Raw genomic sequence first — 22,497 nt, forward strand, 5'->3', positions numbered from 1 at the left:
CAGGCTTTGCAGGCCTTCTGGTCTCTGTCACAGTGACTCAAGTCTGCTTTTGTAGCATGAAAGCAGACATAGACAACACAGAAACAAACATAAAATAAAATTTTCAATAAGATGGTATTTATGGATACTAAAGTTTGAATTTCATATAATTTTCACACAATGAAATATTACCTTGCTTTTGAGTTTTACCCCTCAACCATTTCACAGTGTAAAAACCATTCGCATCTCATGTGCTGACAGAAACTGGTAGCAGGAGGGATTTGGCCCATGGGCTGCAGTTTGCCAACCTTGAACTACCATGAGTCCACTTGCATCTGGGCCACGAGTAGAGTTTCCCCAAGTTTCATTTGAAAAAAATGTTTTCTGGCCAGATGCGGTGGCTCACGCCTGTAATCCCAACACTTTGGGAGGCCAAGGCGGACGGATCACAAGGTTAGGAGATCCAGACCATCCTGGCTAACATGGTGAAACCCTGTCTCTACTAAAACTACAAAAAATTAGCCAGGCATGCGGGCGGGTGCCTGTAGTCCCAGCTACTCAGGAGGCTGAGGCAGGAGAATGGTGTGAACCTGGGAGGCCGAGGTTGCAGTGAGCCGAGATTGCGCCACTGCACTCCAGCCTGGGTGACAGAGCGAGACTCCGTCTCCAAAAAAAAAAAAAAAAAAAGTTTTCTTTACTATGAAAAATAAGTTTTTGAGACCAATGGTTTAAATATTATGTCCTCATCGCTGTTAAGTGTTTACTCCCACTTCTTAGTTCTGGGGCACTAATGGGTGAAGGTAATATTCCCTTCCAGTGTTGAGAAAAAATGCTTGACAATTTTCAGACCCAGGGATTTTTGCCCTTAAGGCCTTTTGGGCAAGTAGCCTCATATTGAATTAAAATTACCTTTTCTTCTTAGTTGATTGATTCTACCACAATTTTTTGTTTTACTAGCTTGTATATTATGTAGAATCAAGGAACCAAAGAGTCACTCTTTGCTAGCTTAGATAAGTGATGCTTGCTGTGCTATTATGCTACTATACAATTATCCCACTGAAAATTAAAATTTGGACTAATGCCAGTGATGGGCTAATAAACTAGTTCTTTGAAATTAAAAAAAAAAAAAAGGCACTGTGGTTTATAGTGTTTGCTGAGTGCCACGCTGTAATACTCCCGCCATGACTGATTTAAAGTTAGCAATGGTTTAACAACTGGCTTGCAGGATTCTTGAATTGTGGTAATTGGCAGTCGTCAAGCTGATAGGAGCCCATGCCTGCACACTGCTACAGCTGGGCAGTGTTTACAAAATCAGGCAGAAGTACACTATGTCCTTCCTACCTTTCGGAAGTCACTGTGAGGAGTGCCACATTGAGATAAGTGTCTGTTCTTTCAATACAAGGAAAGTAAGAGAGGATGGCTAGGAGGAGACATGGAACTGAAAATATGAGATGGGCAAATTCAACTTTATAGCACAAAGCGACATTTTTTTGTAGACTGGAACTTTTCAAATCTGTCTTAACCTCAGTGAAGACCCAGACCAGTTTGGCTGAATTTGGCAAACATTGAGCGAGCACTCCCGGTACACCAGACTCTGTGACTGGACAAGTGGGGTCAGGAATGTAAAAGATGACTGACCTTCCTTTAGGAAATCAGCCAACGATGGTGACATTTTGTGATCTACATAAATACAGCTTCGTAGGTTAAGTGGGAATTTGTGATTTGGGAGTGAAATGTGGTAACAGATGAATTATGTGTGCGATGTTCTGGTTCGTTTTGTTCTTGCATAATTAATATCTATAGGAGCCATAGGACCTCCCGGAGATGAAGGAGAAATGGCTATCATTTCCAAAAAGGGAAAACCCGGGGAACCTGGACCTCCTGGAGATGATGGATTCCCAGGAGAAAGAGGTAAACACTTAGAGTTTTTAACCATATCAAATAAGTTGACATCCTTACAGATCACATGTGTAGGCAACTTTCCCCAATAACAGAGATTAGAAAAGGACTTTTTTTTTGAGATGGAGTTTTGCTCTTGTCGCCCAGGCTGGAGTGCAGTGGCACCATCTCAGCTCATTGCAACCTCTGCCTCCTGGGTTCAAGCGATTTGCCTGCCTCAGCCTCCCGAGTAGCTGGAATTACAGGTGCATGCCACCACACCTGGCTAATTTTTGTATTTTTAGTAGAGACGTGGGTTTTACCATGTTGGCTAGGCTGGTCTCAAACTCCTGACCTCAGGTGATCCACCCGCCTTGGCCTCCCAAAGTGCTGGATTACAGGTGTGAGCCACCGTGAGAAAAGGCCATTTTTTGGATACAAATAAACATAAATAAACCTTGTGGTACATTTTTTGCTTCTCCATGCTAAAACTTAGCCGAAGTTCCTGTGTATTCCTAGATTTGGATATTCTAAACTAGGATCAACCTGAGCTATACAAAAACTACTGATTTCAGGTTTGGTAATTGATTTTAAAGTGAATAGCACAATGACTGTTCAAGTCATTATGACCAGTGCCTCTCAAACTTCAGTGCACATTAATCACCTGGAGAGCTTGTTAAAATGCAGATTCTGATTCAGCAGCTCTGGAGCAGCCAGAGATCCTGCCTTTCTAACAGACGCCCCAGTGCCCGTGCTAACGGTCCACAGAAACATTGCAGAGCGAGGATTTTTGACAACCCCATTTGTGTGCTCCTCCAAGGTCAGACTTAATCTGCATGAGGTGCTCATCTCTCAGCTAGTTGTTAGAGGGCAAATATTTTAACTTTTCTGGGTAAGTGCTTCTTCATTTGTAAAATAAGCAGTCGAAGCAAATAATCCCGTGTGCTCCCTACCACCTCTGATAGTCCTTAGATGGTCTCAGGCAGCTTCTTTCATCAGTGAAGTCACTGAAACCAGAAATGATCAGGAAGCGGCTTGGGGCGGGAATCAGAATCCTCAATAACCTTTGGCTTTATCTCCTAAAAGTAGGATGAAGTCCCTCAGCCTAACTATTACCTAGCTCAAAATTTCAGCAGAGACCTGTAACACTTCCAACTTCATCAGGTGATAAAGGAACTCCTGGGATGCAAGGGAGAAGAGGAGAGCCGGGAAGATATGGACCACCAGGATTTCACAGAGGGGAACCTGGTGAGAAAGGTCAGCCAGGGCCTCCTGGACACCCAGGCCCTCCAGGCTCAACTGGTCTAAGAGGGTTCATTGGTTTTCCAGGACTTCCGGGTGACCAGGTAAGGGGCTAGTGCTTTGTGGGGGGACAGATAATAAAACCTTTCCACTCTTAGGATGTCCGTAAGGGGCTATAATTTGCCAGCATATATACCATTGCCCTTTCACTGGCTTTCAGAATGTAAGGTGTAGCCCAAGGAGTAAACAGAGAGAAGGCCACGATGAAATTTCTGACCAGTGCACCTGCCTGGTTCCCCTAAAATAGAGGACCAAGGCACGTAATCGCTATCCCTCAGCCAGGTTTAAACCACCCACGAAGACTTGCCTCATGACCACTGGTTTACTGGAATGAAAGTCGTCCTGAAAAATCACCCAAATACTCTCTTTAAAGTCTTCCAGTTTCAGATATCGCAGATTTTGCTTTAAATATATTTAGTCTTCACAACCATGAGTGAAATACCCTTTGAGAATCCAGGAGGTACAATATGTGTAGTAGCCAACATTATACTTCTGGAAAATGCATAACTCACTATCCATCTTTTGGAATGAAATGGATTTTTAAAGTCTTTCATCTGCTATGACTTATAATACTATTTTATTTAGTATCAACTTATTTATTTGTAATTTAAAATTCAAATTAGTAACACAATTACTGTTTCACAACCAAGTGTAGAGAATGGGATGCTACCAGTTGCTATTGAGAACTCTAATTCTGGAGGAGCTATATCAACTTTGAAAAACTAGATACATGTAGTGGGAGACTTGCAATGCATTTCAACTTTCATTACCACTGCAAATTACAAAAAACAAATTAGTTACAGAAAATTACAACTGGATCGTGTCATGCATGTGCCATTTGTATTTGAAATCTGATTAAGGCCTTTTGTTTCATTAAACTGTCAGGGTGAGCCAGGTTCTCCAGGTCCCCCTGGATTTTCAGGAATCGATGGAGCAACAGGACCTAAAGGTATGGTTTGGAGATACAGAAGCCACCTGTCAAATGCATAGTCCTGAGTGTTTCTATCATTATAAACAAGTGTCTTTTACATGATAAGCAAAGTGTATCAAAGAAACTGCAGCACCCAAGGGGCTCTTCTTAGACAGTCAAACACTCAAGATCCAAATGTTCTACAGTTGTCACTCAGATCCAAGGGTATCAGATAGAAAACAGCGTGCCTGCAGGCTCTTCATGTCTTCCTCCTCCGTGAGAGTCCCAGCAGCAGTCCGCGGAGTGACTGCAGCCCCTCAAGTAACAGCTCAGTTGCAAGGATAACAGATCCACATCAGTGGGCAGTGCCCGCAGGGATAACAGATCCACATCAGTGGGCAGTGCCCACCTTGGCTTAGAAACCCTATGTCCCACAGGAGTCAGTATCTTTTCTAAGGACTCCATAAGTACAGCTTTTAGAGTCCCAGTTAGGACATAGAGGCTAAAGCCATGACTTTCCAGCAGGTGCTAAGAGTTCACTTGAGAAGTTCCAGGATAGATGTAATTTACAATTGGGGTTTTTTTTTGTTTTGTTTTTTGTTCGTTTGTTTGTTTGTTTTTTCACTATAAGTCAAGGTCAGCAAAATATTTTTTCCTAAAGGGCCAGATAATAATGATTTTCAGCTTGTTGGGCTATATGGTCTCAGTTACAACTATTCAACTGTGTTGTTATAGTGTGAAAGCAGCCATAGACTATATGTAAACAAAGGAGTGTGGCTGTTTTCCAATAGAATTTTATCTGCAAAATTGGCTGCAGGCTACGTTTGGCCCCACGGGCCTTAGTTTACCTTGTGTCAAAAACAATGTTGCATTGTAACACACCTAACATTCTAGTGAAAGAGAGGCTTCATTAACCCTTTATTCAGACAAACAAGTAAACAAACAAAGAGCAGGATATCTTTGTTGCAATGTTTGCATGAAACCTTTAATAGTTTTACTATCTTGGTATACCATTGGGTTGATGTTTTTCTTTAAATCTACTTTGAAATGATTCACCTTTTTAACCTTAGCCTTAGCCTAACTAGCTGTAAATTCATAAGTTAACATGCAATTATCCTTTATTTTGATATAAGTTAAAATAAATTTAAAATATAAAATACTAGTTAATGAACCACCTACAATCCTCTGTCTTACTACTTTGAGAGACACTCTATAAATAATATGCTAAGTGCTGTAAGAAACATGACCTGTGTGAGCTTATTTCTTCAGAAAGAATATAATCTAGATCCCTTCTTGGGAAATGGTTACAAATAGAAAAAATTTTATATTTGATTTTGATATTTTATAACTTCAGGGTTCAGAAGTCACTCCTTTTCCACTTACCTATACATTTATTATAGTCTCTTTACCTTTCTTTCACAGTAAAAACCTACCTCTTCTCACTTCCTTCATACTTGTATTGGGCCATGCTTACAAGAAATTGAAATGCACTCAAGATACCTGGAGTCAAAGATGTCTTATGGATCCCACAGATAGGAGACATAGTTCTGCCAAGGCTAAAGGGACCCTAGCCCTTAAGCAATCCATGGTTTCTCACTTTTTCCCATGGTATATTTTTTTACTTAACTGTCTACCAACTGGCTTCATCTCTCTCTACACAGTATCTTTTCTGGATATTTCTGGATATGTTGGGTTGCACTCTAATATGTTCTACATCAGGACAACTCATGATAATGCTCTTGGTTTCTGGCCCAATAGCCAAGGACTTCAAATTCTCACTTTCTTATTCCATCTTCTCAAGGAAAGACTTGTTTGACCTGGAATGGGCCAGAATTCCACCCCTCAAGCAATTGGCCACGATTATGAGTAGAGTCAGATAGGAGAAAGGCTTCCACAAGGTGCTGGTGGGACCCCTTTAGAAAGGGATGTAAATGGGCAATTACTGTAAGATACACCTGACTTACCTCTCTAATTCTCTTGAAACCCCATCTATTTTCTTGCCTTTCCTCCCACTCCATTTTGAGTCCTCCACTTCAAACTGGCTCCCAACCATAATGTAGGTCCTTGTGTCTGGAAGCATTATGGAGTGTCCAGTAGCTTTGTGGGACTGTGGGAGTCATGGCCTACAGTGACTTTTGAATGTGCCATCTGTTGTCATCAATGCAGTATGCCTTTGTGATTTTCTTTTTCTAGGACACTGAGTTGAGCTGCCTTATAAAAGAGCTTGAAATATGATTGCAGCAGCCAAAACAGTGACAAGTTTTGCTTTTTGTTTCAAAAACATAAGGATATAGTCACTCAATGCCAAATAATTTCTTAAATAGAAAGTTAAATTTGAAAATTTTTTCAGGACTTAAAAACTCAAACTTATCAAGACCTGGAGATTCTTATGATTGTGATGAACTCTAAAACTGTGTGTGTGTGGTATGTAAAATGCATCTTGACATTTTATATTTCTATTCTTGTTTAGAAAAGAAATATTTAAAAATACTCTCCTAAAATATCTGAAGATAAGCTATATAGACAAATACCATAAATGTTATTGTCACCTGTATGAGACCAAATTAAATTGTCTAAAATAATGTAACATGCATTTTATCCCTTTCAGGAAACAAAGGTGACCCTGCCAGTCACTTTGGTCCACCTGGTCCAAAGGGTGAGCCAGGTAGCTCTGGATGTCCAGGTATAGCTGCATATTTTTCTTAGTAAAACAACAACAACAAAAAAATAGTTTAGTTTGAAAAGCAGAACAGTTACTTCTAGCTGGCAATGATCATATCAATATTTTCTTCCCCCTTTGTGCATTAAGGTACAGATAAAATGGATTATATCTAAACACTTCCATAGCATTCCTGGCCTAGAAGAACACCAGGGTTATACACTAAGGATTCGCAATCATTTTTCCATCATGGCTCATGTGATCGATGATGCTGACACAACAGTAAACTCCCCAGGCATGCCCATATTTTGGCAAACTCAAAAATGAATATTGCAAACAATTAAAATCTGGACCATTTTGCACCCTCTATCATTTAAAATGATGCATTCGCAATAACCACTCACACTGACTACAGCTGCAGGTTGTCATTCCAGCTCTTTCTTTCTGCTGAGAAAAGCACATGCCAGTGTAAGTGAGGTGCACCATTGTTGAGCTATCATTGAATCTGTTTTAATTTACTAAAAATCAAACCAAATCAAGCAAACACAAGCCTCATCACCAACAAGAAATCTAAGTCATTTAAAACAGTATTTTGCTTCTCAACAACAATTAACATGGAATCCTTCAGAATGGATTGTGATGCACCATTGAGTTCTTGTGACAGTTGAGGCCACAACTGGCTACATTAGATGACCCACAGCAGAAGGAAGGTGCCAGTGCTATGCACAGCTCCATGCTTTACAGGGAAAGGGAAACCATTTGAGTTCAAGCCAACGGAATAGGACCCCTAGAGGAGAAAGCAGCCTTAGAACAGAATGCTCTATTGGTTTGCACTCACATATGTTTACATTTCAGAAAATGTTGTAGACATTAATTGGTCCTCCCTTTCTGGACCCTATAGAAATGCATCAATATTTAAAATATGCATATCCCTTGACTTAGGAATTCTCCTAGCAATTTATCGGGAGTCAATAATCAGACAAGTGTACAAAGATGCATGCCCAGGAATGTGCATTGTTTGGATGGAACAAATGTCCATCCACAGATGCCTGGTTAAATAAGTTATACCCCAGGGCATTCAGCCAATAGTGGTCAGGTTAGAAACCAGGTTTGTGTTTAGCTGGGTCCCTTGTAAATTAAAACACCTCATATTAATAAATGTGTGCATTACCTTAAAATTCCCTCTGGCAATAGCTGTGTTTCATTTCATATAACAGAAAGAATATTAGATATTTTGTGAGCAGAACTATATGAGAAGTTTTATTTTCTTTGTTTTTATATTATAAGATTGTTAAAATGGAAGTTAACAAAAACAAGTTAGTACAGTGACAAAAATGACCTTTCCCACCTTCTTCCCACTCTTTCTTATGGGTCTTTCACCTCTGACATGAACAAATACATTTAGATAGTGTATATATGTATGTGTGTGTGTGTGTGTGTTTGTGTGTGTGTGTGTGTGTGTGTTTTAGATGGAGTCTTGCTCTTTCGCCCAGGCTGGAGTGCAGTGGCACGATCTTGGCTCACTGCAACCTCCACCTTCTGGGTTCAAGCAATTCTCCCACCTTAGCCTCCCAAGTAGCTGGGACTACAGGTGTGCTCTACCACAGCTAGTATTTTTGGTAGAGACAGAGTTTCACCCCGTTGGCTAGGCTGGTCTCAAACTACTGGCCTCAAGTGATCTGCCTGCCTCAGCTTCCCAAAGTGCTGGGATTACAGGTGTGATCCACTGTGCCCGGCCTAGGCTATAGTATAATATTTTAACTGAACTGTATAACTGAAGTGTACATTTGATGGTGGAAATAGTTTTGAGGTCAGCATTATGGGAGTTCATGACAAATATCAAAGTGAGAAGCCTCAGAAGGGAAAAATCTGTGGCTCACCATTATTACTTCACCTGTGATCTTGGATAAGTTGAGTATTTTCTCTGAGTGTAGTTTCCTCGCCTATAAACTGGCCCTATGCATATTACAGGATTGTCCTGAGCATCAAATGAAAGAACCTGAAACTGAAAATGATTATGTAAATGTAAAGTGCAATGATCATCATTGTCATCGTTATCATCATCAGTCAGCAAAACCTGAAGACATTTTCCTATACTTATTGGTATTTTTATGTAAACCCCAAAGATAAGATTTTATAAGCTCAGAGTAGTCCAAAATGGGGGCCTGTGATGTTACCTAGTATTTTAAGTTAAAAATCATAAATCTGAGTGATTTTACACTTAGGCTAACTTTTTCAGAAAGTTTGCCTTGGCAGAATTTGCCTGTTCTCATGTGGTTACCACCATTTAAATTGGCCCCTTTCGCCGGGCACGGTGGCTCACGCCTGTAATCCCAGCTCTCAGGGAGGCAGAGGCGGGAGGATAGCTTGAGCCCAGGAGTTCAAGACCTGCCTGGGTAATACAGCGAGACCCCGTTCTCCACAAAAAGGAAAAAAAAAAAAAATAGATAAATTGGCCCCTTTCCCATATGCCACGGCCTCAGCTTAGAAATTTTAAATTATATTATATGTTATTCACCAGTGTAGAGTTTACTTAATACACTATTTCCATTGACTGGAGAAAGCCGCATTGAATTTGAATGAGCATCGTGAGAAGGCATAGATTTGCAGCTGGTTTTGGGATTATATGTGATTATCCTGGGTTCAGTCCTACCCACTCTGCACTCTATTCAGAGAGAAAATATAGTACAAATTAACTCAGAAGTTCTGTTCTTAACACAAACCCACAAAATTCAGGAGACAAGGTTTTTCTGTTTTTTTAGTATTTCAGTGTTTTCATTTGTGGATAAGAATACTGCTGCTTTACCTTTACTGTAGGAATGTTTTCAGGATAAATAATATAGAGTGAGACTAATAAATGGTAAATGTGATCAGGGAACAGGTATAGATGAACGAAAGCTTGTTTCATGTGTGCTGTAATAAATGATGACGATAGCACCCACCATGGTTTGTAAATACAGAGACATATATTTTATGTGCAGATTCAACCAGTGATTTTCAGCACACACTCTTGATTTATCCCATAAACATGCATTAAACTTATACATTGTAAATAAACCCATGGGGAAATAGTTATCCTCTTTAGTAATCAAAGAAATGTAATTTCAAGTGTCTAAAATATCATTTTATCCTTAGTAAATTAGCAAGAAAAGAAGTCAGCAAACTAAAATGTCCTCAGTAAGAACATGGCATGCTCTTGGAGCTGTGGGGGTGGGGTGGGGTTCCACATAGTGGTATGAGTCAGTGCAGTACTTACTCTAAAGTACTGGCAACCTGTATCAAGAACCAAAGGTTGAATGGTCTGTTGTAGAAAACTAGAGAAGAACTGAATTGTGCCCTGCGGCAAGTCACTGTCATGAGAAAAGGATCGTTTTAAATTGTGAAAAATTGAAAAGACCTATCCATTAGATGTTATGGGTGATTCTAGGATGAAACATGGTGTGAACAAACCAACTGTGAAGGACATTAAGGGGAGAATTGGGGGCATTCAAGTATGGGGATGAGTGTTTGATGGTATTAAGAATTGCTATTAATTTTCTTGGCTGTGAAAATGTTATTTTGGCAATGGAGAAAAACGTTCCTATTTTTCAGACTTTTTACCTCCTGAAGTATTTAGGGATGGTTTTACACTATGGTGTGATGTACTTTAAAATACTTCAGCATTTAAAATGCATTTGAAAATACCAAAATATCATGCTATTTATCCAGAAATTCTACTCCTAGGAATTTTTCCTAAGGAAATAATTTAATAGGAGAAAAAAAAATTGATGAGAGACATATAAAGAGCATTATGAATAACAGCAGAGTTAGAGATAACTTAAATGGCCAATAGTAAAAGAAAATTGAATTAGTTAATGTAATTAAGATTGACTCAAAAAGCTAATGGCCATTCACTTAAAAATGATAATTGGGAAAACCAATATAAACTTGGAAAATTACTTATGCTACAACACTAGTTTTAAAAGTCAGAATATAAAATTGTGGATATCATCTGTACGTGTATGCAAATATGGAGAATTGTGTTAAGCTGGTGGGATTATGGGCATTTTGTTATCAATATCTCATTAATGTTATTTTCCTTTCCAATAGAAACTATTTAAAAATAAAGAAGTAAGGATAGGAAAGAATAGGGTGGGCTGAAGTTGGTGATTTTACAGAGTCACTGTCTCAAACAGCAACTCCAATGTTTGATTTTTCCTTCTTTAGGGCATTTTGGAGCATCCGGAGACCAGGGCTTGCCTGGCGTTCAAGGGCCCAGAGGATCACCCGGAAGGCCAGGACCACCTGGCTCCTCTGGACCATCAGGGTGCCCAGGTACCTTGAAAGGAAATCTGGAGACTTCCTGAGCACTCTTGTGTCTCAGAGTGTTTCAGAAACAACCAGTCTTTAATTAGACCTAAATTCAGATATGGCTCTGCCGTTTCCCAGACCTGTGACTTCGGATAGGTCACTTAAGCTCACCTATGCCTCACCTATAAGCTAGCGGGTTTCACCGAGTGACTTGGAGTAGATTAAGACAGCACCTGTAAAGTGCCTAGCATGGCACCAGACACAAAGGAATGGTTGGACAGATAGCAACTCCTTTCTTTTTAGTTTTTGTTTTTTAGAGAGAGAGGGCCTCACTCTATTAACAAGGCTGGAGTATGGTGGCATAATCACAGCTCACTATAGCCTCGAACTCCGGGCCTCAGGGAGGCAGTCGCAGTCTCCCAAAGCGCCGGGATTACAGGCATGAGCCACTGTGCCTGGTCCAGATAGCAGCTCCTTTCTAGCCCTTTGCATTTCCCCTGCCATTCAGGATTCTTTTTTTCCCCCCCTCTAGACCTAAGGCAGATGTCACACTTACAGCACAGTATTTTAATGGATACTTTTCCTGCCAATTCAGAAAAAAGAAAGTTTAAAACTATAATTGGCAACTTCATTCATTTGGAAGTGTATTTTCTCCTTCTGAATTTAAAAGTATTTTTCTCCCTAGAGTTCAGATATATGGGAAGAAAAAGTAATGAGACAACGTTCTCTGTTAGCCATTCATTAAGAACATAGATGACTTTTGCAGTGAATGTAACTCATTTATTATCTGGGCATCTGCAAAACTTCCCTGTCATCCTCAGGTGATCAGGGGATGCCTGGGCTGAGGGGACAGCCAGGAGAAATGGGAGACCCTGGGCCAAGAGGCCTCCAGGGGGATCCAGGGATACCAGGTCCTCCAGGAATAAAAGGTAAGTCAAAAGGAAGTCCATCTCACCAGAAAAATGCAGCCCAATGAGGGCAAATTAATGGTGTTTTTTCCTGTACCAGTGAGTGACCATGCTCTTGGTCATCCCACTCTTTTCTCTAGGTGCTGTTAGCATCTTCCTATTCTTCCTTAGCCAGGGCTGTAGTGCCCATCCAGCCAGCTGACCTGCCTTCTACCAGGGAGATGGTAGTGCTACCATGCTACCATTTGCTTTTCTTTTCTTTTCTTTTTTTTTTTGAGACGGTGTCTTGCTCCGTCGCCCAGGCTGGAGTGCGGTGGCGCGATCTCAGCTCACTCCACCTCCCAGGTTCAAGCGATTCTCCTGCCTCAGCCTTTCAAGTAGCTAGGATTACAGGCACACACCACCATGCCCGGCTAATTTTTGTATTTTTTAGTGGAGACGGGGTTTCACCACATTGCCCAGGCTGGTCTCGACCTCCTGACCTCAAATGATCCACCCGCCTCGGCCTCTCAAAATGCTAGGATGTGAGTGCCCGGCTGCTGCCATCTTATTTCTGAAGGCATTTAGCCAAATGATTTTTATGATGGTTAGGCCCATTATTTACGTATTCTCTTCACCTATGGTTAAGCTCCTGCTATGTCCTAGATTCTGTGCTAAATGCTGGGTGTACAGTTTTGAAGAAGATAGACCTGCTTCCTGCCCTCATGGAGCTGACAGTATGGCAGGAGAGAAAGACATTAATAATACATGTGGAAATGAATATATGTTTACTGATCATGATAAGTGGAAGAGAAAATAATAAGGTGCTACAGAGATAGAGTAATTAGTGTTCACCATCTTTGTTTGATCAAGGATAATTTTTTCTGGGTTGAATTTCTTGGTCTGTAAAGGCAATAGTGGACTGGTTAGAAAAGTCTGGTTATAATATAATAATATAATACAATACAATATACTATAACATACTTGTATTTAACAATTCTTTATGCCCTCACATTCATCCATGGTATCAATCCCTCTTCAGTCCATTTCTTCCACTTTAGAAAAAGTACTTTTTTGGCCGGGAGTGGTGGCTTATGCCTGTAATCCCAGCATTTTGGGAGGCTGAGGTGGGCAGATCACTTGAGGTCAGTAATTTGAGACCAGCCTGGCCAACATGGTGAAACTCCATCTCGACTAAAAATAAAATTAGCTGTGTGGTAGTGCATGCCTGTCATCCCATCTATTTGAGAGGCTGAGGCAGGAGAATTGCTTGAATCCAGGAGGTGGAGGTTGCAGTAAGCCAAGATTGTGCCATTGCACTCCAGCCTAGGCTCAAAAAAAAAAAAAAAAAAAAAGAAAGAAAGAAAAGAAAAAATACTTTTTCTATGGGTATTTTTGGGCATATCTTTAGCATTACACTTACATTGTATCGCATTTGTTTGGAGGTTTTTCTCATCAAAAAGAACGTGATTTTTTAAAAAGCAAGGACCTTTCATATATCCTTGGGACCCAGTCACTACCCAGTAAGTATATTGGTTGGTGGTATGAATGGATGGACAAACAGGAGAATGAATATCTGAGCTGGTAGCCATGAGGTTGCAGTCCTTACCTGAACCAACAGCTGATGGTTCCGGCTTACTTGGTAGAGTCTTTTAACCAGGTTTCCTCTATTTCTTCTTCCTTCCCTTCTCCTTCCAACTGCCTTTGCTCATTGACTCATACATATACAAAATCCTGGTAAAATAAAAAGTACCTTCTTTCAGAAGGTACTGAGTTGGAAACCCCTTCTTCTGGGATTAATCCTTTTATTGTTTTGAAAATTCAAATATGATTTTCTGACACTTTGCCCTCTTCACTCATTGGATAGCTTTGAAATAATTGTAATTTTCCAGAAGTTGTAGTGTGGTAGGTATTACTTGGTGTGATTCTGTGGAGACAGGAGCCATTTATGTTGAAGAGTTGGTATACTCATGTATTTTCATGCATTCACATAACTTGATAGGAAAAGTTCCCTTCACAAGACATCTTTGTACTGTTCTCCATCTTCATTGACACTTTTAGTAATGTGAATTACAGCAATTCATGATAAATTTAGGATTTCAGGCAAAATGATCATTCTGTTATTTTGAAAGTTTCTCTGGTGATTGTGACCATTTCCTGTCTCTGACCATCTCTACAGCCTTCATGGCATATTCTTTGACACTCTTTTGTGTCTGGAAGACAGTTGGTAAAGAACCAAAAGAAAACATTTGTTATCATTAACTACTCCCACTGCATTTCCACTTCTTCTTACCCTCCCAGTTTAGTAACACAGCAAGGATTTTTAAGTGTCTTGGTGGCTTAACAACATGCACCCAATTTGGTCAAAATGACAGGGCTCATGTCACTGTTGTTGATCCTTCTTTCCCTTGAATTTGTTTGCATTTATCACACAACTTCAGTATGGCATGCTATTACAAAACTAATAGCTGGCCGGCATGGTGGCTAATGCCCGTAATCACAGCACTGTGGGAGGCTGAGGTGGGTGGATCAGCTGAGGTCAGGAGTTCGAGACCAGCCTGGCCAACATATAGTGAAACCCCGTCTCTACTAAAAAAATACAAAAATTAGGTGGGCGTGGTGACGGGTGCCTGTAGTCCCAGCTACTCGGGAAGCTGAGGCAGGAGAATCGCTAGAACCCAGGAGGCGGAGGTAGCAGTGAACTGAGATTGCGTCACTGAACTCCAGCCTGGGTGACAGAGCAAGACTCCGTTTCAAAAAAACAAAACAAATAGCTAGTAAATTTGATCCAGAAGAAAATCACCCCAAAATTAATCTCCAATCACATTATAATTCTGTGCTATGAAATAGTGTGTTAAAAAGAGAAGGTGAGGAAATGAACATATTACTTCACTTGTTTATACCACCTACAGACAGATGTTGCAGTGGTGCTCCATCCCCATACAGTGACGCTGTTTCACTTCAGACAGCTCAGAGAACGACCGGTCTTTAAAAACCATAACACAAAACAAAACAGTGAAATGTATTCCTAAAAGTTAAAACATCTACAGTATAAATTTATTGTTGCAGCTTGTCATGTTGATATAAAAATGAACCGCACTCCAGCAGAAACACTTTGAACTGAGAAACTAAATATTTGAAGTATGTTCTAACTAAGTCAAGGGGACTGATTATCTTGTTTGAACAAACCAGCTGCTGAACTCAAAGTTGTTTGCTCTGCTAGAACAGGCCATATGGATTTTGCATCCTGCTTGTGTTCAATCAGATTTAAACTTTAACTTAAACATATGCTAAAAATGGCTTGATTCCAGCCACCGTTGACTTTCTTCACAAAATTACAAAAAACTACTTTAAATTTCATATGGAACCAAAAAAGAGCCTATAGCCAAGACAATCCTAAACAAAAAGAACAAAGCTGGAGGCATCAGGCTACCTGACTTGAAACTATACTACAAGGCTACAGTAATCTAAACAGCATGGTACCAGTACCAAAACAGATATATCAACCAATGGAACAAAACAGAGGCCTCAGAAATAACTCTACACATCTACAACCATCTGATCTTCCACAAACCTGACAAAAACAAGCAATGGGGAAAGGATTCCCTATTTAATAAATGGTGTTGGGAAAACTGGCTAGCCATATGTGGAAAACTGAAACTGGACCCCTTCCTTACAGCTTATACAAAAATTAACTCAAGAGGGGTTAAAGACTTAAACATAAGTCCTAAAACTATAAAAACCCTAGAAGAAAACCTAGACAGTACCATTCAGAATGTAGGCATGGGCAAAGACTTCATGACTAAACCACCAAAAGCAGTGACAACAGAAGTCAAAATAGACAGAGGGGATCTAATTAAACTAAAGAGCTTCTGCACAGCAAAAGAAACTATCATTAGAGTGAACAGGCAACCTACAGAATGGGAGAAAATTTTTGCAATGTATCCATCTGTCAATCTACAAAGAATTCAAACAAACTTACAAGAAAGAACCCCTATCAAAAAGTGGGGATATAAACACTTCTCAAAAAAAAAAAAAAAAAAAAAACGACATTTATGCGGCCAAGAAACGTATGAAAGAAAAAGCTCATCATCAGTGGTCATTAGAGAAATGCAAATCAAAACCACAATGAGGTACCATCTCATGTCAGTTAGAATGGCAATCATTAAAAAGTCAGGAAACAACAGATGCTGGAGAGGATGTGGAGAAATAGGAATGCTTTTACACTGTTGGTGGGAGTGTAAATTAGTTCAACCATTGTGGAAGACAGTGTGGTGATTCCTCAAGGATCTAGAACCAGAAATACCATTTGACCCAGCAATCCCATTACTGGGTATATACCCAAAGGATTATAAATCATTCTGCTATAAAGACCTATGAAATGTATGTTTATTGCAGCACTATTCACAGTAGCAAAGGCTTGGAACCAACCCAAATGCCCATCAATGATAGACTGAATAAAGAAAATGTGGCACATAGGCACCATGGAATACCATTCAACCATAAAAAAAAGAATGAGTTCATGTCCTTTTCAGGGACATGGATGAAGCTGGAAACCATCATTCTCAGCAAATTAACACAGGAACAGAAAACCAAACACCACATGTTCTCACTCATAAGTGGGACCTAAACAGTGAGAACACATGGGCACAGGGAGAGGAACATCACACACTGGGGCCTGTCAGTGGGTGAGAGGCTAGGGCAGGGACAGCATTAGGAGAAATACCTAATGTAGATGATGGGTTGATGGGTGCAGCAAACCACCATGGCACATGTATACCTATGTAAAAAACCTGCATATTCTGTGCATGTATCCCAGAACTTAAAGTGTAATAATAATAATAAAATGGCTTGATTCCTAGACTTAAAATTTTAAGTACATATGCCTTTTAAAAGGAAGACACCCAATTCCTAGTTGGGAAGTAATATAAGATTGAAATAATGAAAACCTAAAGAATGTTATCTGTAGCATAGCAAGAACTGGAAAGAATGTGGATTTCATATCTTGGCTGGTGGCAAGTAAAACGTTTCATAAGAAAGAAGAATCTGGAAATGGCTTTCCTCAGAAAAGAAATGCCATGTCCCTTAGAGCTATGAACATCATGGAAATATTCACCCCCCCACCCCGCTTTTTTTTACTAGATGACTTCCCTCCTGCCCTTCCCCCTCAGCACTTACCACACAGGATGTAATTGCCCATTTGTTCCATTACATCAGGGACAGACTTGTCCCGCATTGTCTTGACAGCACCTGCCAGGAGGTACATTTGGGGCAGACTCTCTGTGCATTAGGGAAACACATCTTACGCCCATAGTAGGCACTCACATATTTGCTGATATAAAAAATATTTAAATCTTATTTCAGAATCTTTGTTGATAAGAATCTTCCAGGTTTTTCAACCGTTACTTACAATCACAAAGATCTCTCTTCCCATCAGCTTTAAAGTTAGGGTGAGCCGCTGTCCTGTTTTGCCTGGGCCTGAGTGGGTATTTCAGGATGTAGACATTTCAGTGCTAAAACCAGGAAAAAGTCCCAGGCAAACAGGGACACACTGGTCACCCTCTCTATTAAAAGTATGAACCCGTATCAAGGCTCTTGGGTGTGTAGAGGAATGTTTTCAGGCTTTATACAGCCTGTATTTCAGGCAAAATACAGCCTGAGAGTGGGAATCCAGTCGTAAAGAGTTCACTGGCTAACAAAGAGGGGAGCCACAATTCCAGCTGGATTGGAGGTTAGATTCACTGACTGGAGAAAGAGCACCCGGCCTGAAAGTACAGTGTGCTGCAGCCTTAAAGACTGAAATAATGAAATGATGGTTGTTTAGCAGGAGGACGACCAGAGAGGTGAATAAAAATTCCTCATTACCCAGAAATGTGCTTTGTTAGCCTAATTGCCTCTCATCTGCACTGTATATATTTTATGCATGAACAACTTTCTGATTTAGAGATGGGATTGATAAAAAGCTTTCAGTAAGAAGGAAAAATTACCCTTACAACCCTACTCAGATGTAGCTGCATTCAATTTAGAACGATAACAATGGGTCAGATAAGGGTCGGCCAGTTCAACAATGGCGAGAGGCTGGGGCTGTGACAATCTAGGATCTGGATGTATTGACGTGACAACGGGGAGCTGGCAGGAGCAGAGACATTCCACCCCAGCCAAGTCCCCAAGCCATCAATCTTGGTGACTAAAGCTGGAGATCAAAACGTGGAAATAGCGAAGTGGTCCCCCCAAAAATTTATTATCATTTCAGATAGACTGTAATAAATATCCAGATTTGGCAGATAAAGAAGGTCTGTGTGTTCTTTTGGTGCAAACTTGAAACGTTGGCTCTTAAAATAGGAAAGAGGATTGGAGAATAAACTAAGCCAGAACTGTAAAATGTGGTTAGGAATAAGAGATTTAGGGAAAATAAAGATGCACTCCCATTTTTTTCAAGAGAATGTAGCTCATTTAAACCAATCTAAAGCTTAGATCTTAAAAGAATAACAACTATCTGTTTCAAGTACTGATGATAAATAGAACGGAAGCAACTAACTGTACCACCTTCTAATAAGAATCTATAGAGGACTTGCTTAAAATGAATAGATAATAATTAATAAATAATAAAATGAATAGATAATAATTAGCACTTGAATTATTTATATGCAAACTAATACCTCTAACTTCTGTAAATTATATTTGTCCTATAAATCTATTAAAGAAAGATATGGTATACAAATAAAAATTCTACCCTACTCCTTTTGTAGCTTTCTCCCTCATCCACCTTGTTCCATATTTTCTCATTCACTCACTCAACAAACATTTATTGAACACATCCATAGGACCTAGTCCTGAACTCTGATTTACCCTTGAGCAGGGAATATAGTCACCCAAAGACATGATTGTTGCACAGTGTGGGGTGGACATCAACAATCAAGGGGGTCCTATATCATGGGGGTAGGTGGGGGGCACCTTCTGTGTTCAACCTTATAAGCTGATGGTATTTTTATCCCCAATTTGAGAGATGTGACCCTAAACTAAGTAAACAGGCTGGCTGTGCACCAAGAGGCTCTTGTCTTGGATAAGAAAGAACAGCTACTGGGTGGAAGATCTACTGATGAGACAGGAAGTTTTCCAGGCTTGGCCAGAGGCTGGGGAGAAGCTGCAGCGCTCATAGCCATCAGTGGGACAGGACTTGTGAGAAGGCACCCAGCAGATGGCTCAGTGCCCAGGAGATGCTCGATAAATTTTCCTTACCTGCTTTCTTCCCTCCCTCTCCTCCTCCAACTTTACTAAGGGCCATCAGGAAGTGTCATTTGAAAAGGCTCTCGTTCAGACAACTTCAACACAACTCAACATACCTTGACGAAAAACCTTAAGAAAAATTTTCCGCTGGAAGTGTTTAGTGACAACTTCAGTCAAGCCAGGCTGGTGGATGGCTCTTTGGAGAACTAAACAGAAGGTTCTGAGAGAAGGAACAGGCATCAGCGGGGTAATGTCTATTTACAGAGACGGGAGTTTTCAGTGATCATCGCAATATAAACTTAGGTTCTGCAGAAAGGCATCAGAATGGTTGTGAAAGAAGTGACTGCAAGAAAGTAGCTGGAGCCACAATCGCCATGCAGGCCTGAGCATCGCAGGGCCAGCATTTGCCATCATGCCACAGGTGCCACGCATCCTCTCATCTGACTGCATCTCCATGAGTAGATCCTGAAGAAACTAGAGCCTGCAGCCCCTGGGAGGGTGCAGTGACCCCAAGCAGGTGTGAGGCCTGGATTTGCCTCCATCCCATCCGTTTCCTCATCTAGGGTGATTTTACTGTCATAAAATCAAAGGTCACTTTCTACGCCAAGATTCAGTCATTCTAGGCCGTATCTGGTCATGATAGGATCAGAAACCAACAGCAGTACTTTAAAACCAAAGAAATGTTTGTGTTAAGCTGTCTTGGCAGAAAATCTTTATCGGACGAATGTGTTAAATAGTACTGGGCCTGGGTTTCCACCGTGATGACGAAGTCCGGACGCTCAGAGCTGTCTGCTGGCCCCAGCAGCGTGCCCTCTGCTGGGCAGTGCCTGCGGTTGTAGCTGGAGTGAGGACCGGTGGCTGGTCTTCCCTTCCGGTCACAGGCCTGTGGTATGTTTCAGGTCCCTCCGGATCACCTGGCCTGAACGGCTTACATGGATTGAAGGGTCAGAAAGGAACCAAAGGTGCTTCAGGTAAGCACCTAATCATTTGTAACAGACTGAGCTTCAGTCAATGGTTCATGAGAGAAAGTGATACCCTCCCCTGGTATTTCTGTACTTCATGAGATTTGGAGGCAATACTAAAAAAACTGGCTTAGGTTAGAGACATGCTATTGGAGCTATTTTTAGTGCTGAAAATGACATATGAAAAGGACATTTGAGAAAACCCTATTTAAGAAGGAATGGTTGGTTAACAGTGTCTTTGTTGGTATTGCTTGGAATTTTCTGTCTACCAAAAGTGCTCTGAACAATTGCTTTAATGGAGCCACATTTCAAAATGTTATCCTAACAAGTAAATAGTTGGGGATTTTAGGATTTTTGTATTGTTTTAAGTATAGTAATGCTATGTTTGACCACATAGGTCAAAATAGTACTAATAGCATCCTTTTATGGCCACTGCTAAAACAAATTACCTCCACAATTTGCTACTATTTTCATACCATAAATAGGTTAATCTTTGACAAGTGTACTTTTTCTTGTTCTGTTTAGTATAATCAATATTTGTTGTGTTACTTTCCCAGAAAAACCGCCTATGATCAGATAAAGTAGCTGAAACCTAACATGCAAAGTTGAGTGACCCTGAGGAACAGGAATGGTGCTGCTAGGTTTGAATTTATTGTTGGAGAGAGGTGAAATCTTTATAGTTTGGAAGATCCAGTAATATGGTCACTAAGATTCATTTAGTAGCTCCTCCAAATAGCCAGATTAAATGTGTGTTCCTTCCAAGAACACACTGATGTCCTTCCTTCCCAGTGTGAAATTCCTCAATAGTTCTAATTATGCCAGTCTCCACCTCAAATTTCAAAAGAACTTATGTATAATTACTTATTGTATCTCATTTGTTTTTACTCTATCCATTGTAGAGGTCGGAGTGTTGGTATTGCCTCCAAATTGTTGTTTTCTAAAAGCTGGAAAATAACTATAAAAGAAATAAAACTTATGGCTGGCCAGTGTGGTGGGTCCTAAGAGAGAAATAGTGTAGACATTTGGATCACCATTGCAACCAGTGGTTCGTGTCTGCAGAACCAGCCACTTCTCTGCTGCTCTTGGGAAGTGATTCCTTTCCAGGCACTATAACAGGGACAACCAAAGAGAAGATATAGTATTAATTCTGTTTTCCCCATGAAGGTTTGCATGATGTGGGGCCACCTGGTCCAGTGGGAATGCCTGGGCTAAAAGGGGAGAGAGGAGATCTTGGGAGCCCAGGAATCTCTCCTCCAGGTCCTTGTGGAGAAAAAGGTCTCCCAGGTCCCCCAGGTAAGCTGCAGCATGCTTTGCCCTTCTTTCACTAACTAAACCAAAACCTTCCGAATGCAATGAAGCTAATGTGTGAACATGTCTCTTCTTAGGGAGATCAGGACCACCTGGTCCTGCAGGTGCCACAGGAAGAGCGCCTAAGGACATTCCTGACCCGGGTCCATCTGGAGATCAGGGACCTCCTGGTCCCGATGGCCCAAGAGGTATGAGAGAATCATGACAAAGGATGGCAGTGCTCCCTTTGTTAGATGCTGCCAGCTCTGGAGGAGTGTGGGACCAGAGAGTGGCAGAATAGAAGCACTGAAGCAGCCCCCGATCAGCTTGGCAGGTGGATAAGTGAGACACAGTTAGGGTGGGACTGTGGGTAGTGGTGGGCTCTCAGGACCGTATCCAGGACTAGGACTTGGCCATGTCACTCTTCTATTTCAGCTGTGTTAGGCCCTCGCCTATTCAGGGTAGAAACTGACAAGCAAGCGTTTCTGTCACCAGCTTGATGCTGACCAAAAGTCTTCAGAAGTGGGTGGCAAGTGGGAATCGCACCCTCCTTGTTGGTCTCTAGCAACTGTCACATAAACCACTGGCACTAGCCCAGAGTGACAGGATGCAGGCCTGCTGCACACAAGAAACAGTCTCTTCATGTGCTGTTGACAGTACATGTTGTTTCTTTCATCACTTCACAGGGGGAAACTTTGGTAAGGAAAGATGTTAGAAGTCGTTACTAAGCTGACCAAGTGGGTTTAGGCTAGAGCTGGGCTGGGAATTGGGAGGAGTGTGGCTCCGTGTGATATCTTGCTAAATGCAGGCAATTGCATTCATACAAGCTCTTAGAACTCTTCCTTAAAGACACATGCCCATCATCTTTGAATCTTTAGGATATTAGAGATTGTACACTGAAAATAATAAAGCTCTCAAAAGTGTGCTAAGAAGTACAGAAGCTAAGTAGGAATATAATTGGGGTCAATTTATTCCTATTTGTGGAAAGTTGTTTTCCATTAGGATTATAAATTTAATCGAGTGAACATTCCTTTCCCACCAGACATATTTCCTCAAATGCCTGTCTATCTGTCCATCCATCCATCCATCCATTCATTCATTTACCAATCCATCTAT

General features: G+C 40.8%; 2 protein-coding genes across 5 annotated transcripts in view; one reads left to right on the forward strand and one right to left on the reverse strand.

Annotated features, from left to right (window-relative positions):
• Positions 1-22,497, forward strand: part of COL4A4 (collagen type IV alpha 4 chain) — a 168,843-nt gene that overhangs the window by 87,737 nt on the left and 58,609 nt on the right. For all 3 annotated transcript variants that reach the window (XM_033230020.1, XM_033230018.1, XM_033230019.1), the window contains 9 exons: positions 1,783-1,890; positions 3,022-3,203; positions 4,045-4,108; positions 6,678-6,752; positions 10,935-11,042; positions 11,840-11,947; positions 20,032-20,103; positions 21,259-21,387; positions 21,480-21,590. In XM_033230020.1, the coding sequence (XP_033085911.1) occupies positions 1,783-1,890; positions 3,022-3,203; positions 4,045-4,108; positions 6,678-6,752; positions 10,935-11,042; positions 11,840-11,947; positions 20,032-20,103; positions 21,259-21,387; positions 21,480-21,590 (957 nt within the window). The remainder of the gene's footprint in view (positions 1-1,782; positions 1,891-3,021; positions 3,204-4,044; positions 4,109-6,677; positions 6,753-10,934; positions 11,043-11,839; positions 11,948-20,031; positions 20,104-21,258; positions 21,388-21,479; positions 21,591-22,497) is intronic.
• The window catches only part of RHBDD1 (rhomboid domain containing 1), a 214,585-nt gene continuing 204,481 nt past the window's right edge, over positions 12,394-22,497 (reverse strand). Inside the window, exon 8 of one of the 2 annotated variants that reach the window (XM_033230031.1) lies at positions 12,394-12,808. Coding sequence is in view for 1 of the 2 variants with exons in the window: in XM_033230034.1 (XP_033085925.1) it covers positions 12,774-12,808 (35 nt within the window). In the remaining variant the exon portion in view is untranslated. The remainder of the gene's footprint in view (positions 12,809-22,497) is intronic. The other variant, XM_033230034.1, reaches the window with a different exon arrangement.

Source organism: Trachypithecus francoisi, unplaced genomic scaffold (genome assembly GCF_009764315.1).
Source record: "Trachypithecus francoisi isolate TF-2019V2 unplaced genomic scaffold, Tfra_2.0 Lachesis_group13, whole genome shotgun sequence".
Taxonomy (NCBI): domain Eukaryota; kingdom Metazoa; phylum Chordata; class Mammalia; order Primates; family Cercopithecidae; genus Trachypithecus; species Trachypithecus francoisi.